The sequence below is a fragment of the Macaca thibetana genome, chromosome 14 (assembly GCF_024542745.1).
Source record: "Macaca thibetana thibetana isolate TM-01 chromosome 14, ASM2454274v1, whole genome shotgun sequence".
In the NCBI taxonomy this organism is placed as follows: Eukaryota; Metazoa; Chordata; class Mammalia; order Primates; family Cercopithecidae; genus Macaca; species Macaca thibetana.
The window spans coordinates 17,922,281-17,937,795 of NC_065591.1; the positions used below are offsets into that span (position 1 = coordinate 17,922,281).

General features: G+C 48.9%; 3 protein-coding genes and 1 non-coding gene across 10 annotated transcripts in view; 2 read left to right on the top strand and 2 right to left on the bottom strand.

Moving 5' to 3' along the window:
• Window positions 1-998: 998 nt before the first annotated feature.
• Window positions 999-6,464, bottom strand: NDUFS3 (NADH:ubiquinone oxidoreductase core subunit S3). The gene is made up of 7 exons (XM_050759203.1): window positions 6,338-6,464; window positions 6,163-6,228; window positions 4,937-5,034; window positions 4,577-4,726; window positions 3,338-3,463; window positions 3,084-3,203; window positions 999-1,245 (listed from the first exon to the last, which is right to left on the bottom strand). Exons 1-7 carry the CDS (start codon window positions 6,405-6,407, stop codon window positions 1,078-1,080), a joined length of 798 nt encoding a protein of 265 aa, XP_050615160.1. The 5' UTR covers window positions 6,408-6,464; the 3' UTR covers window positions 999-1,077.
• On the top strand, window positions 6,463-13,169 carry KBTBD4 (kelch repeat and BTB domain containing 4). Of its 3 annotated transcripts, none has more exons than XM_050759168.1 (4): window positions 6,463-6,566; window positions 7,458-8,075; window positions 9,489-9,595; window positions 11,575-13,169. In XM_050759168.1, the coding sequence occupies exons 1-4, from the start codon at window positions 6,548-6,550 to the stop codon at window positions 12,433-12,435; spliced, it is 1,605 nt and encodes a 534-aa protein (XP_050615125.1). In that variant the 5' UTR covers window positions 6,463-6,547; the 3' UTR covers window positions 12,436-13,169. The 3 variants fall into 3 exon arrangements, with proteins under 3 accessions (XP_050615125.1, XP_050615126.1, XP_050615124.1); XM_050759169.1 differs by lacking the exon at window positions 6,463-6,566 and adding an exon at window positions 6,632-6,671; XM_050759167.1 differs by lacking the exon at window positions 6,463-6,566 and having other exon boundaries at window positions 6,717-8,075.
• Window positions 8,895-9,011, top strand: LOC126936777 (U5 spliceosomal RNA). The gene has a single exon (XR_007719573.1). It is a non-coding gene; the product is annotated as a U5 spliceosomal RNA (small nuclear RNA).
• A 700-nt stretch (window positions 13,170-13,869) lies between the features above and the next one.
• Window positions 13,870-15,515, bottom strand: part of PTPMT1 (protein tyrosine phosphatase mitochondrial 1) — a 212,582-nt gene continuing 210,936 nt past the window's right edge. For all 5 annotated transcript variants that reach the window (XM_050759198.1, XM_050759197.1, XM_050759200.1 and 2 more), the window contains exon 5: window positions 13,870-14,218. In XM_050759198.1, the coding sequence (XP_050615155.1) occupies window positions 14,060-14,218 (159 nt within the window). In that variant the 3' untranslated portion in view covers window positions 13,870-14,059. The remainder of the gene's footprint in view (window positions 14,219-15,515) is intronic.

The window sequence follows — 15,515 nt, forward strand, 5'->3', positions numbered from 1 at the left end:
GAACCATGATCACACTGCTGTACTCACCCTAGCTTGGGCGACAGACCAAGACCATGTCTCAAAAAACCCCCACCAGCCCGGCGCAGTGGCTCACACCTGTAATCCCAGCACTTTGGGAGGCCGAGGCGGGCAGATCACGTGAGGTCGGGAGTTCGAGACCAGGCTGACCAACATGGAGAAACTCTATCTCTACTAAAAACACAAAACTGGCTGGGTGTGGTGGCACAAGCCTGTAATCCCAGCTACTCAGGAGGCTGAGGCAGGGAATTGCTTGAACCCGGGAGGCGGAGGTTGCAGTGAGCCAAGATCATGCCATTGCACTCCAGCCTGAGCAACAATAGCAAAACTCTGCCTCAAAAAAACAAAAGCAAAAACAAAAAAAAACACCATTCTCAGCTCAGGCCAGAAACCAGGAAGGTTTCTATAGCCCAAGAGTGATGGGCTGCCATGCCACACCCATCCTGAATCCCTGTGGACCGGGACAACTTTTAATTACAGCTCTAGAATTCCTCTCAGAAATACATCCATGCCTGCAGGCCACTAGGTCTGCAACTACACTCTTTAGTCCCATTAAAATAGACCCCTAGCTGAGTGTGGTGGCTCACACCTATAATCCCAGCACTTTGGGAGGCCAGTGTGGGTGGGATCATTTGAGGACAGTAGGTCAAGACCAGCCCAGGCAACATGGTGAAACCCCATCTCTACAAAAACTAGCTGGGCATGGTGACGCACATCTGTAATCCCAGCTTCTCGGGAGGCTGAGGTGGGAGAACTGCTTGAGCCCAGGAGGCGGAGGTTGCAGTGAGCCGAGATCGCGCCATTGCACTCCAGCCTGGGCAACAAGAGCAAGACACCGTCTCAGAAAATAAAAAACAAAAAAACCCGTAAGACTCCCTGGTTTAGTAGTGTCTCTCTAAGGGAGCAGGGAAACACCCCTGCCTGCCTGTGTCCCCCGTCAAACATCATTTCTCCCCATTACAAGCACACACGAATTGGTGAGTCTAAGTAGGAATTTATTTACACCGACACTCAATCTTAGATAATGCGCTGTCTAGGATCCACATGCCTTCCCTGGAGCTACTTGGCTTCAGGCTTCTTATCTCCGGCTTCAAGCTTGAGACTCTCCGGGGGTTGGCGATAGACTGGGAAAGCCTCCCAGGGGCTGTTCAGGTCAAATTTGCGGAACTCTTGGGCCAACTCCACCGGCTCTGCCACCACCCGCTTCACCTCATCGTCATAGCGTACCTGTAGGAGCAAAAGGCAGGCTTGAGCACTAAGGAAGTCCCTATTACAGCTACAAAGGAGCCTATTTTTCACAAGGCTATGGATGACTTCCCCAGTCCAGTTCCTCTCCGTTACTGACTCCTGTCCCAGCCTCTGTTAATAAGTCTCCATCCACACCTGTGTTACCCATCAGATCACATCCCAACCAGCTAGAGTGTGAGATTCCAAAATGTAGGATACCTCTCATGCCCTGCCAGCACCAGTCAGACTCCCCTGCTCACCACTCCTGCATCAGGAGCTCCCAACTGACTGCTCACCCACCCACACACTCTTATAAGGTAATGGTAAGCATCTGCCCAGGATTATAGTAGTGGGTGGCTGAAAAGAGTAAACCTAAACTGGGAGATACACAACCTCAGGCCCTGGGCCCTTAGCATATTCACTGTCCAGATCTAAAGCGGTACGTTTGACATGGCTTTTCTTGTTACTGGGGGATCAAATGGATGAGGTCAGGATCATCAGGTGCTAAGAGTGAAGAGGCAAACCAGGTGAGGCAGATAGCAGGAGTGGGGTGAAAGGGAGAAGCAAGGGAGATAGCCCTGCCCAGAAGTAGCCTAAGAGGGAAATAGGAGCATGCAAAGCACTAACACAGCAGGAGTGACTGGGGACTAAAAGACCAGGGCTGGAGCACCACATCTCAGCATTTCTAAACAGTTACTTTGCTATAAAAGTCACGAGTAATAATAATACACACTATCTTCCTGCAAATAAACAACCTGCAGCACCACTGAAATTCTTTATTCACGTTATTGGTCTCACCTCAGAGGTAATTCTTGAGGGCTAAACATTTGGCGTCTTCCCCATCACTGCCTTCCCAGAGAGTCAGGGCAGGGTAAAATAATCCTCTACTTTAGGTTTTAGGGGCAGACTACGTCCTCAAGGCTGCCTTGATCATTAAAATTATCATTACAATAATGGATAGCACTGGCCAGGTGCGGTGGCTCACGCCTGTAATCCCAGCACTTTGAGAGGCTGAGGTGGGCAGATGGCGTGAGCCCAGGAATTTGAGACCAGTCTGGGCAACATGGAGAAACCCCATCTCTACAACAAATACAAAAATTTGCTGGACATGGTGGTGCACGCCTGTAGTCCCAGCTACTCGGAGGACTGAGAGGTGTGAGGATTACTTGAGCCTGGAGGTGGAGACTGCAGTGAGCCGTGATCGCACCACTGCACTCCATCCTGGGTGACAGAGTGAGACCCTGACACACACACACACATAGCATCAATTGAGCCTTTACAATACAGCAGGCTTCATACAGCATTTATTTATTTAGAGATAGGGTCTCACTCTGTCACCCAGGCTGGAGAGCAGTGGCGTGATCTTGGCTCACTGCAACCTCTGCCTCCTAGGCTCAAGTGATCCTCCCACCTCAGCCTCTTGAGCAGCCAGGACCACGGGCATGTACCACCATGCCCCGTTAATTTTTCTATTTTTTTGTAGAGATGAGGTTTCACCATGTTGTCCAGGCTGTTCTTGAACTCCTGGACTCGAGCACTACTCCTGTCTCCCAAAGTGCTGGGATTACAGGCGTGAGCCTACACATACATTATTTAATGCCTGCCACAAATCTATTAGTTAAGTGCTATTATTATTGCCATTTTAAGATGAGAAAGCTGAGTCAGTCAAACCAAGTAACTTGCCCCAAGTTACAAAAATGAAACTAGGATCTGAATCCAGGGCCCATGCTCTTAAACCACCACAATCCACAGACCACATTTCCTGCCATTCCCAGGGATCCCCTGAGTTCCCTGCAAGTCCCTCCCTGAGACTGCTGTCCCAGTTCCAAGGCTCCTACCTCAACGTAGCCAGATAGAGGAAAGTCTTTCCGGAAAGGATGTCCCTCGAAGCCATAATCCGTCAGGATCCTTCTTAGATCAGGGTGGTTAGCAAAGAAGACTCCAAACATGTCCCAGATCTAGGAAAGAGACTCCCTCAAACAGCCAATCCATCAAGACCAACAACAGGGGAAGGGGCTACATGGCATCCCATAGTCTCAACCAGTTCTGTAACTCTGGCCCAGAGGCAGGTCCACCATATCCGGTAACTCACCTCCCTTTCATACCAGTTGGCTGCCTTGAACACAGACATAGCGGACTCAATGGGCGTCAGCTCATCTGTGTAGGTCTTCACACGGATCCGTGAGTTGAAGCGCAGAGACAACAAGTTGTAGACAATCTAGGGAGAACAGAAGCATCTGGAGGGATGAGATGGGAGTCCCTGGTTGGGAGAGTTCTGCCCTGTGACCCTGCTTTCTATTCTGAACCTCAAATCCTCAAGATTCTCCTATGCTTACAACTACTTCCAAAGGCCCAGGCCACAGCTGTAGTTTAGCATGTCAGCATGCCTGTGTTTGTTCATACTATTCCCTTTGTCAGGAATATTTCCCTGGTCCACCTCACAAGGCTAATTCCTGGTCTCCTGCTCATGTGTTAAGATTCAGCACAAACATTTTCTGTCTTCAAAGAAGCCTCCCAGACAGGGCCAAGTGCCCCTCCTGCTTTCTTAAAGCATCCCCCTAATATCCTTTGTATTATATGTTACTACAGTAAGCTGTTTAGGTGTCTTTCTCCTTCGCTAGAGTGTGGGGGACTCTTGGAGGACAAATACTTCATGTTATTTCTCTCTCCATCCCAGAGTCTAGCAAACAGTAGATAATCAGTAAAATATTAATAGCTAAATGTATTGAAAACTTATTGTGTGCTAACAATTTACTTGAACTATCTCATTGGATCCTCACAACCATTCTATAAGATAGGGGCAGCTTTATATTTATTTTCCAGATAAGAAAATGAAAGCTCAGAAAGATTAAACAAGGGCCAGGCACCGTGGTTCACGCCTGTAATCCCAGCACTTTGGGAACCCAAGGCAGGCAGATCACGAGGTCAGGAAATCGAGACCATCCTGGCCAACATGGTGAAACCCCGTCTCTATTAAAAAAATACATAAAATTAGCCAGGTGTGGTGGCATGCACCTGTAGTCCCTGCTACTCAGGGGGCTGAGGCAGGGGAATAGCTTGAACCCAGGAAGCGGAGGTTGCAGTGAGCCAAGATCACGCCACTGCACTCCAGCCTGGCGACAGAGCAAGATTCGGTCAAAAAAAAAAAAAGAAAGATTAAACAAAATATTTGAGTTATCTGAGGTCCCATGGCCATTTAGTGGCAGAACCAAGATCCAAACTTGAGATCTACTTGACTTTGAAGTCCCAGTTTAACTGCTATGCTCCATTGTTTGTTACAAACTGAAATTAATACCCTTACCCCCAAACCTTCTCAAATCTTCCGACTGACCTCAAAACGGTTCTGCCGAGTTGGGACATCCACTGCTGTCAAGTCAACCAGGGATTTGAACTGTGCATTGGTGTGATCCCTGAGGAAAGTCAGCACTGGGATGATGCCATCAGGATGGATACAGACCTCTAACTCATTGAAGCAGGACACCTGCACACATGGAAGGGAGGGGAGAGGGAACAAAGAGCTACTGAGGGAACAGCTAACTTCAGCTGGAGTCACCTGGCTTAATGCTGAGGGAAAAGTCCAAGGTTGGGATGGAGGAGTCTAGTTTCTTTGAAACCAGTCTGCCCACTCCCACATGCTCTGAGAACATGGTTCTTTCTTGGCCCAGACCCAAATAACAGTGGTACGTATTACCTGAACTTGTTGGACATACTTGGGCAAGATTTCAGCCACATACTCTCCAAAAGCTGAGAGCTGCTTGTGGGCCACATCATTCCGTGGTCTGACAGTGGCTGGAAGTAAAAAGCATATTTAACAAAGAAATGGAGAAGGCAAAAGCCAGCCCTGTATCCAGTCTCTTGGGCTTGTAAGGGATGTCAAATCCAGTAAAGGCTCCCTGCAGCACCCTGAGAAAGGGGCATGTGAAAGGTTTCCCTTCCAGGGAATAGAGTGATGAAAACTTGGGGAAAGTGCCACCTTAAGTACACAGTCCTCAGAAAGACTCAATACAGCAGCTGGGGTGTTCACCTCTTCTCAAAATTACTCTACAGTTCTTCCCTCACATTACCTGCATTTCTGCTAAAGCAGTAGTCTCAGTTCTCCTGTCAGACTAAGAGCTGTTTGAGGATGGGAACCAGAACTTTTGCTTCTCTGTAACTTCTTAGCATGTAAGTTTATACCAGGTTCTCAAGATAAGAACTTCAGGGCTTGAGGAGCCCTCACAGACTGTCTCCTTGAAACCTACTTTTTTTTTTTTTTTTTTTTGTATCAATGAGAAAACTGAGGCCAAGAAAAGGGGAAATGCTAGGTCTCCTAACTCCCAGTGCGTGCATCTTGACTGTAACATATGTACATACTCATTCATGCAACCCTAAACCACTGAGCACTCACACATCACAAGCTACGGAATGATGGTTAGGTTTTCCTGCCTCTGGCAGCAGGCAGGCCTACTTTGTCATTCACTAGGTCTCTGACCCTGGGCAGTTTAATTCTTTGGATTGTTTCCTCATCTATAGTAAGAAGAGTAAGATACTACCTACCCCATAAGGCTGTTGTGAGGACGAAATAAGATCATTCACTAAAACGCTTAGCGAGGTGCCAGGCACACATTAAGCACTCAACGTGAGGTACTATTATTACAGGGCTCTGAGGACTAAAGGGCACATTGCTTGCTTTCGAAGAGCTGACAGTTTAATCAGACAAAAAGGGGACCATTGAAACGGACAAGGGACAATCAGGGCCATAACAGAGAGGCCTAAGGGTACAGGGAGGGCTCGATTCTGCACGCAGGGTGAAGACCACCGCAGTCAGGTCTCCAAGATTTGCCAGGAAGACGCAGGGAAGGGCATCCTAGGGCAAGGACAGGCACCTAGGGGGCCCCGCCGACAGTTCAGGGAAGAGCGCTGCCAGCACATACTCACGGCGCGTGTCGGCCCCGGCGCTCTCCCGCCTCACCGGCAGCAACAGAACTGAGGGTCGCCCAGCCCCTGCACAGGGAGATAAAAGGCACAGACGCGCGGGGTGAGGCCTGAAGAGCTCTCTGCACTGGGCACGCCGCTGCGCCTGACCCCGGTCTCAGCTAGCTGCCCCTCTCACCCCTCATCAGCGCCGCGGCCCCCACGATTCCACGCCACCACAACCTAGCTGTCGCTGCCGCAGCCGCCATGTTACCCAGACACAGACTAGGCAGCGGACGGAAAGACAGCAGGAGACGGAGCCCCAAGGGCACGGACCGGAAGCGGAAGTGTGCAGCAGATCTTCTTCCGGGCGGACGTGGAGCCTGAAGCAGAGGTTCCGGGCTCCGGGATGAAAGGAGGGAACGCAGGTGAGAAAGCGAGACAGGCAGGTAGGGAAACCGTAAGGTGAGCGTGGTCCTAGCTCCGTGTGGCAAAGCCTGGAGAGAAGGCGAGGACGCTGAAGAACCAGACGGGTGAGAGGAGGGGAGGGGGCGGGCGTTCTGGGTTCTGCACTACACACCCCTCCCCCGCTCTCAGCCAAGCTTTTGACGAGGGCGGGCGAGCCTGAGTGGGAAGAACGGTTTCCCTGGCGACGGTTTCCCAGGCGACTTCAGGTGGAGCGGGGATATTGCACAGGGCGATGGGCCTCCCAGTGCCCCGGCCTGAGGGCGGCTGGACTTGAGTTCTGGGACGCAGCCTTAGGGAGTCTTTCGAGCGAGCGGGGAAAGTAGCTCAGAAGAGAGCAAATGTGAGACTGACGTATATCCCAGGCTAGGCCTCATATGGAGCGTCTTAACTCCATGCGCGGGGAAGGAGAGGACCTGGCCACTAGGCCAGGGCGGGGGGTCCTTTTTGTCGGACTCTGCTGCCCCGAACTTCACTAGTTTTATGCCCCAGTTATTTGGTTAGTAAGGCTTTTACGGTCACAGGCCTCCCCCAGCCCTTTGCTTTCATATATTGACCTAAATCCCAAGTCTTTTGTTAATATCATGGAACGGAATTATTCCGTGTTTTCTCAGGAAAACACCCAGAGTTGGAACTTTTATTTATTTCATTAGCGGAGTGGTGCCACTGGGGAGAACGAACCCAGGTTTGGTTAAAGGATAGCGTCAGGGACATCATGGACAGGACCAGGACTAAGGCCAATCTGGACCCACTTTGCTGTCACTTCTTCCGTTTCCCTCCCTGAGTTGGACAGTTGGATTCACAGATTATGGCTGTGAATTCCGCAAGTTACTCAAGGTGGTGTTGCTTTGCAGACAGCTGGCAGAGAGAGAAGTTGGCTAGCATGGAATCACCAGAGGAGCCTGGAGCATCCATGGATGAGAACTACTTTGTGAACTATACTTTCAAAGATCGGTCACACTCAGGCCGTGTGGCTCAAGGCATCATGAAACTGTGTCTAGAGGAGGAGCTCTTTGCTGATGTCACCATTTCGGTGGAAGGCCGGGAGTTTCAGCTCCATCGGCTGGTCCTCTCAGCTCAGAGCTGCTTCTTCCGATCCATGTTCACTTCTAACCTGAAGGAGGCCCACAACCGGGTGATTGTGCTGCAGGATGTCAGTGAGTCTGTTTTCCAGCTCCTGGTTGATTATATCTACCATGGGACTGTGAAACTTCGAGCTGAGGAGTTGCAGGAAATTTATGAGGTGTCAGACATGTATCAGTTGACATCTCTCTTTGAGGAATGCTCTCGGTTTTTGGCCCGCACAGTGCAAGTGGGAAACTGCCTTCAGGTGATGTGGCTGGCAGATCGGCACAGTGATCCTGAGCTCTATACTGCTGCCAAACACTGTGCCAAGACCCACCTGGCCCAGCTGCAGAATACAGAGGAATTTCTCCACTTGCCTCACCACCTACTCACAGATATCATCTCGGGTAAGTTTAGGGAGGGGACACAGCATACGAAGTTACTTGGCTGTGATGTTCAGTGAATGTTCTAGTTTAGGAGAAAGGAACCCTCATGCTTCCTGGTGTTAATTTACATTATTATTCCTGCATTCTTACTGAGATAACCTGCTAATAAAGATTGAGTTGAGATTCAGTGTAATTGCTGTCAGAGACACAGTGTGTTAGAGGAAGAAGCCAGGAAAATTAAAGCACAACACTTAACCACACAAAAGTACTGAGGAGTGATTTGTATTATACTCTAATTTCTCCTGTACTTTGGATGTCCCGGTGGGTCTAATTACCTATGTAAATTGGTGATGAGGTAAGATATCTAAGACTAAAAACTTTTTTAGTGATGGGCCAACGTCAGGAAACAATCCTAACCCTGCAAGTGAGATATAACCATACTTAAGGTGTGAGGTTGGCTAGGCACGGTGGCTCACGCCTGTAATCCCAACACTTTGGGAGGCCGAGGTGGGCGGATCACCTGAGGTCAGGAGTTCGAGACCACCCTGGCCAACATGGTGAAATCCCGTCTCCACAAAAAAATACAAAAATTAGCTGGATGTGGTGGTGGGCACCTGTAGTCTCAGCTAATTGGGAAGGCTGAGGCAGGAGAATCACTTGAACCCGGAGGCAGAGGTTGCAGTAAGCCAAGATCATGCCACTGCACTTCAGCTTGGGCAACAGAGCAAGACTCCATCTCAAAAAAAAAAAAATAGTGTGAGCTCTATAGCTTAGTAGGTTGCTTCCGTGGCAGATGGGAGCATATCGAGCCATCCATTTTGATTTAAAAAAGCAAGGCACATATTCTGGTTTTTCTTCAGATTGTCTAAATATTTTGCCTTTTACTAAAGATTTCCATGGAGAGGAACAGTTGTGAGTCTTTACCCAACTTTTTGAGGCCTCATGTAACACGAGACTACTTTAAAAAAAAAAGCAAGGCATGCCAGGCATGATGGCTCATGCCTGTAATCCCAGCATTTTGGGAGGCCAAGGAGGGAGGATCGCTTGATGCCAGGAATTTGAGACCAGCGTGGACAACATAGCGAGACCTTGTCTATACAGAAAATAAGAAAATTAGCCAGGCGTGGTGGTGCACACCTGTAGTCCCAGCTACTTGGGAGGCTGTAGCAGGATTGCTGGAGCCCAGGAGGTTGAGGCTACGGTGATGGTGATTGTGCCATTGCATTCCTGCCTGAGCGACAGGGTGAGACCCTGCCCCCCACCCAAAAAAAAGGCAATTTCAGGTTAATTTCATGTATATGTGTATGTACGCATGGACATATATACACATGCCCAGCAGTAGTCTAATAAAGCAGTTCACATCTTTTAAAGTCCCTTACTCTGAATTTCTCTTTCGGATCGTCATTGACCATGCCTTTCCTCTGGCTCTCACAGATGGAGTTCCATGTTCTCAGAACCCAACAGAGGCAATAGAAGCCTGGATTAACTTTAATAAAGAGGAAAGAGAGGCTTTTGCAGAGTCACTCAGGACAAGCTTGAAGGTAAGGCAAATCTCTTAATTGTTGAGACTGCACACTCTCCATGCATTCTCGCCATCAGGTAACCTGGCCTCTTTTTTTTTTTTTTTAAGACGATTTTTGCTTTGTCACCCAGGCTGGAGTGCAGTGGCGCAATCTCAGCTCACTGCAACCTCCACTTCCCAGTTTCAGGCGATTCTCCTGCCTCAGCCTCCCAAGTAGCTGGGATTACAGGTGCTGCCACCACGCCTGACTAATTTGTGTATTTTTTAGTAGAGATGGGGTTTCACCACATTGGCCAGGCTGGTCTGGAACTCCTGACCTCAGATGGCCTGCCTGCCTCTGCCTCCCAAAGTGCTGGGATTACAGGTGTGAGCCACTGTGCCTGGCCTAACCTGGCCTCTTTGTGTGTATGTATGTGTGTCTGTGTGAGAGAGAGAGATGGAGTTTCGCTCTTGTCACCCAGGCTAGAGTGCGATGGTGCGATCTCGGCTCACTGCAACCTCCGCCTCCTGGGTTCAAGTGATTTTTCTGCGTCAGCCTCCCAAGTAGCTGGGATTTCAGACGCCCACCACCACACCCAGCTAATTTTTGTATTTTTTTTTTTTTTTTTTTTTGAGACGGAGTCTCGCGCTGTGTCACCCAGGCTGGAGGGCAGTGGCGCGATCTCGGCTCACTGCAAGCTCCGCCTCCCAGGTTCACGCCATTCTCCTGCCTCAGCCTCCGAGTAGCTGGGACTACAGGCGCCCGCCACCACGCCCGGCTAGTTTTTTGTATTTTTAGTAGAGACGGGGTTTCACCATGTTAGCCAGGATGGTCTCGATCTCCTGACCTCGTGATCCACCCGCCTCGGCCTCCCAAAGTGCTGGGATTACAGGTGTGAGCCACTGTGCCTGGCCTAACCTGGCCTCTTTGTGTGTATGTATGTGTGTCTGTGTGAGAGAGAGAGATGGAGTTTCGCTCTTGTCACCCAGGCTAGAGTGCGATGGTGCGATCTCAGCTCACTGCAACCTCCGCCTCCTGGGTTCAAGTGATTTTTCTGCGTCAGCCTCCCAAGTAGCTGGGATTTCAGACGCCCACCACCACACCCAGCTAATTTTTGTATTTTTAATAGAGACGGGTTTCACCATGTTGGCCAAGCTGGTCTCATTCCTGACCTCAGGCGATCCGCCCGCCTTGGCCTCCCAAAGTGTTGGGATTACAGGCGTGAGCCAATGCGCCTGACCTAACCTGGCCTCTTTTTGATGGCCAGGTTATGAATGGTCATCTGTTTTCGTTTTTGCTTTTTTTTTCTTTTTTTTTTTGAGACAGAGTCTCACTCTGTTGCCCAGGCTGGAGTGTAATGGCATGATCTCAGCTCACTGCAACCTCCACCTCTCGGGTTCAAGCAATTCTGTCTAAGCCTCCCGAATAGCTGGGAATACAGGCGCATACCACCACGCCCAGCTAATTTTTGTATTTTTAGTGGAGACAGGGTTTCACCATATTGGTCAGGCTGGTCTCGAACTCTTGAGCTTAGATGATCTGCCCACCTCAGCCTCCCAAAGTGCTGGGATTACAGGTGTGAGCAACCGCGCCTGGCCATCTCTGTTTTTTTAATTTTTTATATTTATTTATTATTTTTTTGAATAAGTCATCTCTGGCTTGAAGTTGATGTAAGCTGGGGAGAAGGATGTCTTTGTAACCCCAGAACCACCAATCTATGAGCTTTCAAAGTTCCTTGAGAACTACTTTCATCAAGTTAACAATCTTAATCACCCTTTGTCCAAAGCACCAGTTTATGAGAGTTTTAAAAGTTACAAGGGTGAATACAAGATTCTCCTCCCGGCATAAATTGCCTCAAAGAAAGTGACTAGAGGACAGTTGGATGCCATACAGTAATTAGAGAGTAGTATGTTAAAGCTAGGTACAGGTGTAAAGTCCGGGATCTTAAGGATATGTGTCTTAGCAGAGCCTTAGCCTAGAACTTAACAGCTGTCATATAATCTTAATTTTGCCAATAGGAAATTGGGGAGAATGTGCACATTTACCTGATTGGGAAAGAGTCATCTCGTACCCACTCGTTGGCTGTGTCCTTGCACTGTGCAGAAGATGACTCCATCAGTGTAAGTGGCCAAAACAGCTTGTGCCACCAGATCACTGCGGCCTGCAAGCATGGTGGAGACTTGTATGTGGTGGGAGGGTCCATCCCACGGCGCATGTGGAAGTGCAACAATGCCACCGTTGACTGGGAGTGGTGTGCTCCTTTGCCTCGGGACCGGCTCCAGCACACCCTGGTGTCTGTGCCCGGGAAAGATGCCATATATTCACTGGGTGGCAAGACACTGCAAGATACCCTCTCCAATGCAGTCATTTATTATCGCGTAGGTGATAATGTGTGGACAGAGACAACCCAGCTAGAGGTGGCTGTGTCAGGGGCTGCTGGTGCCAACCTCAACGGGATCATCTACTTACTGGGGGGGGAGGAGAATGATCTGGACTTCTTTACCAAACCTTCCCGACTCATCCAGTGCTTTGACACAGAGACAGACAAATGCCATGTGAAGCCCTATGTGCTGCCCTTTGCAGGCCACATGCACGCAGCTGTGCATAAAGATCTGGTGTTCATCGTGGCTGAAGGGGACTCCCTGGTATGTTACAATCCCTTGCTAGACAGCTTCACCCGGCTTTGCCTTCCTGAGGCCTGGAGCTCTGCCCCATCCCTCTGGAAGATTGCCAGCTGTAACGGGAGCATCTATGTCTTCCGGGACCGATATAAAAAGGGGGATGCCAACACCTACAAGCTTGACCCTGCCACTTCAGCCGTAACTGTCACAAGAGGTATTAAGGTGCTGCTTACCAATTTGCAGTTTGTGTTGGCCTAAGGCTGTGGGGAGGGGAGGAGAGCTGCTCACTCCTTTTCCCTCCCCATCCAAACTCAAAGTCCCCCGGGCCCCAATTCAGAGTAATGTATTTTTTGGCACATACTAGAAAGGCAGTGCCTCAGCCCTTCCCTGAACCCATGGAGGTGTTCTGTTTGGGGCTTTTTAGACTGCTGCTGCTCAGCTGGTTGCTTGAACTGACAGTAGGCCAGCCTGTTCTCTGCCATCCCCTAGTCATTGTGTGCCTCACCACAGCTTGCTTTAGAGCAAGCTGTTTCTCAGACCTTAGGCACAACCTCTCCTCTTTACCTGATCAATGTTAAATATAAGCACCCCTGATCCCAGGACATAAGGAAAGATGCCCAATTGTACTTTTGTTCTATAACCTATGAAATGGCTAGTTGATCATTTTTCCACAAAGAATTAGGTGTTAAGAGTTTTCCTTCAGGCTTTACTTAGGAGTATGGACTAAGCTGAAGGTGTACTTCACCAGCAAGAGTCAACTCTAGAATTCAGGACGTTCCTTCTATTGTTTTCTCATCCATCTGTCAGGAAATGTAACTTTGGTTTTATTTTTGGCTTATTCCAAGGGGTAAGCCAGAAAATAGAAATGATTATTTCTGATTAATAGCAGAAACTTTTTCAAGCTCAAATATGTAAGGTGTCTGCTCTTTTAAAAGCTCTAAGCTAAGTCAAGAGCTAGGAAGTGTTGATACAAATAAAAGTTTTTGAAGGGATATGTGTGTCTGTGTTGAATTCCGAAGGGGTGACTTTGAAGGGGCGAGAGTGTTTCATTCCCTCAGGGGGACTCCTTACGTACCATCACATGGCTCAGTCTGCCGCAGTCCTGACTGCGCCCATGCTCCCACTTCTCCAGACAGGATCCCTACTCCACAGGGCCAGTGAGACTCAGATTCTGACAGTGGCAAAGACCCAGAGCTGAGTTTCCTTTTTTCTAGTGCTAAGTCTTTTGAGTTGTGGTGCTAAATATTATTAGGCACAATATTAGGTACATAATAATAGATTTTTGTTAAAATACTTCTTTTTTTTTTTTTTTTTTTTTTTTTTTTGAGACGGAGTCTCGCTCTGTCACCCAGGCTGGAGTGCAGTGGCCGGATCTCAGCTCACTGCAAGCTCCGCCTCCCGGGTTCACGCCATTCTCCTGCCTCAGCCTCCCGAGTAGCTGGGACTACAGGCGCCTGCCACCTCGCCCGGCTAAGTTTTTTTGTATTTTTAGTAGAGACGGGGTTTCACTGTGTTAGCCAGGATGGTCTCGATCTCCTGACCTCGTGATCCGCCCGTCTCGGCCTCCCAAAGTGCTGGGATTACAGGCTTGAGCCACCGCGCCCGGCCTAAAATACTTCTTTAGCTCTATTCAAGAAAAGAAGATGGCCCCATCCCTGTCCTGTATCCCATGAATACAAGCCACACTAAATCTTTTCCTTTCTAGCCACACAACAGTGTTATTTCAAGAAAACGAAACAAGACAGAGAAAGCAAAATTACCTATTAACCTATTGGCACATTTTGGTTATGTCAAGTCTGGGCTTAAGCCCTGTGGGTCCCGTTAAGCTTTTTTTATTCTGTATCAAGCAGGAATGTCTTGAGTTCTTTCTAATCCACATACATCATGTCTTTGAAGTGTCAAAAGTCCCATCCTTTGCTGCCCCTGCAGTAACCTGCTTGTGGAACTCTTTAAGAACATCCAGCTGGCCAGGCCTGATGTGGATGTAAGACCGGATCTTGGCGATGGCTCTTACAGCCTCCTCTGGACTCCATCTGTGCACCTGAAGTACAGGGTTGAGAAATCAGCAGAGAAAGAAAGAAGCAGGTGTCAGGCCGGGCGCGGTGGCTCAAGCCTGTAATCCCAGCACTTTGGGAGGCCGAGATGGGCGGATTACGAGGTCAGGAGATCAAGACCATCCTGGCTAATACGGTGAAACCCCATCTCTACTAAAAAATACAAAAACTAGCCGGGCGAGGTAGTGGGCGCCTGTAGTCCCAGCTACTCGGGAGGCTGAGGCAGGAGAATGGCGTAAACCTGGGAGGCGTAGCTTGCAGTGAGCTGAGATCCGGCCACTGCACTCCAGCCTGGGTGACAGAGCGAGACTCCGTCTCAAAAAAAAAAAAAAAAAAAAAAAAAAGCAGGTGTCAACGTGCCCTTGACACATGAGCAGGTGCTAAAGGACTTCGAGAGTTTCATTTCTTTGGAAACTCCATTTTGGAGGCATTAAAAATCATGCTTCTTGTATTATAAATGGGAGAGTACTGTAACCACTGCAGTCAGCCAGTCTCACAATACTATGCAACAGGCCAGGTGGAAAATCAGTCTTTCTACCCAATTCTTGCTCTGCCAAATCCTAGAAAAAGAAAGTTGCACATGAGAAGCTGAGGTCCTAAGTTCAAGACTGCCTCAGCCTACTCCACATTCTCTCCGAGCTGGGCTTTTGGTTAAAAGAACTTCTAGGAACAAGTATGCAATAGATGTTTTGTTTGTTTGTTTTTTATTGAGACAGTGCCTCGCTGTGTCACCCAGGCTGGAGTGCAGTGGCGATCTCAGCTCACTGCAAGCTCCGCCTCCCGGGTTCACGCCATTCTCCTACCTCAGCCTCCCGAGTAGCTGGGACTACAGGTGCCCGCCACCACGCCCAGCTAATTTTTAGTATTTTTAGTAGAGACGAGGTTTCACCGTGTTAGCCAGGCTCAATCTCCTGACCTCGTGATCCGCCCGCCTCTGCCTCCCAAAGTGCTAGGATTACAGGCGTGAGCCACCGCGCCCGGCCTGCAGTAGATGTTTTTATGCAACTTGTCACCATGGCTAGAAAAACAAGTACTCATAATTTAAATAGGAGGGTTAACATGTCCTAAGGATACTCATTGGTTTAGAACTGAACAGAACCAAGAAAATACAGATTTCTAGCTTGCTAATTCAATTCTCACTGGGTGCAAAATACCCTCCTGAGACCCTGAGTCCAGCAGAGTCCTTATGACCGAAATTTTAGTATCGTTCAACTACATACATACACACCAGTCCACAGTAACACAAGGCCAAACTTAGCTATTCACATGACTTAGAAAATGCTC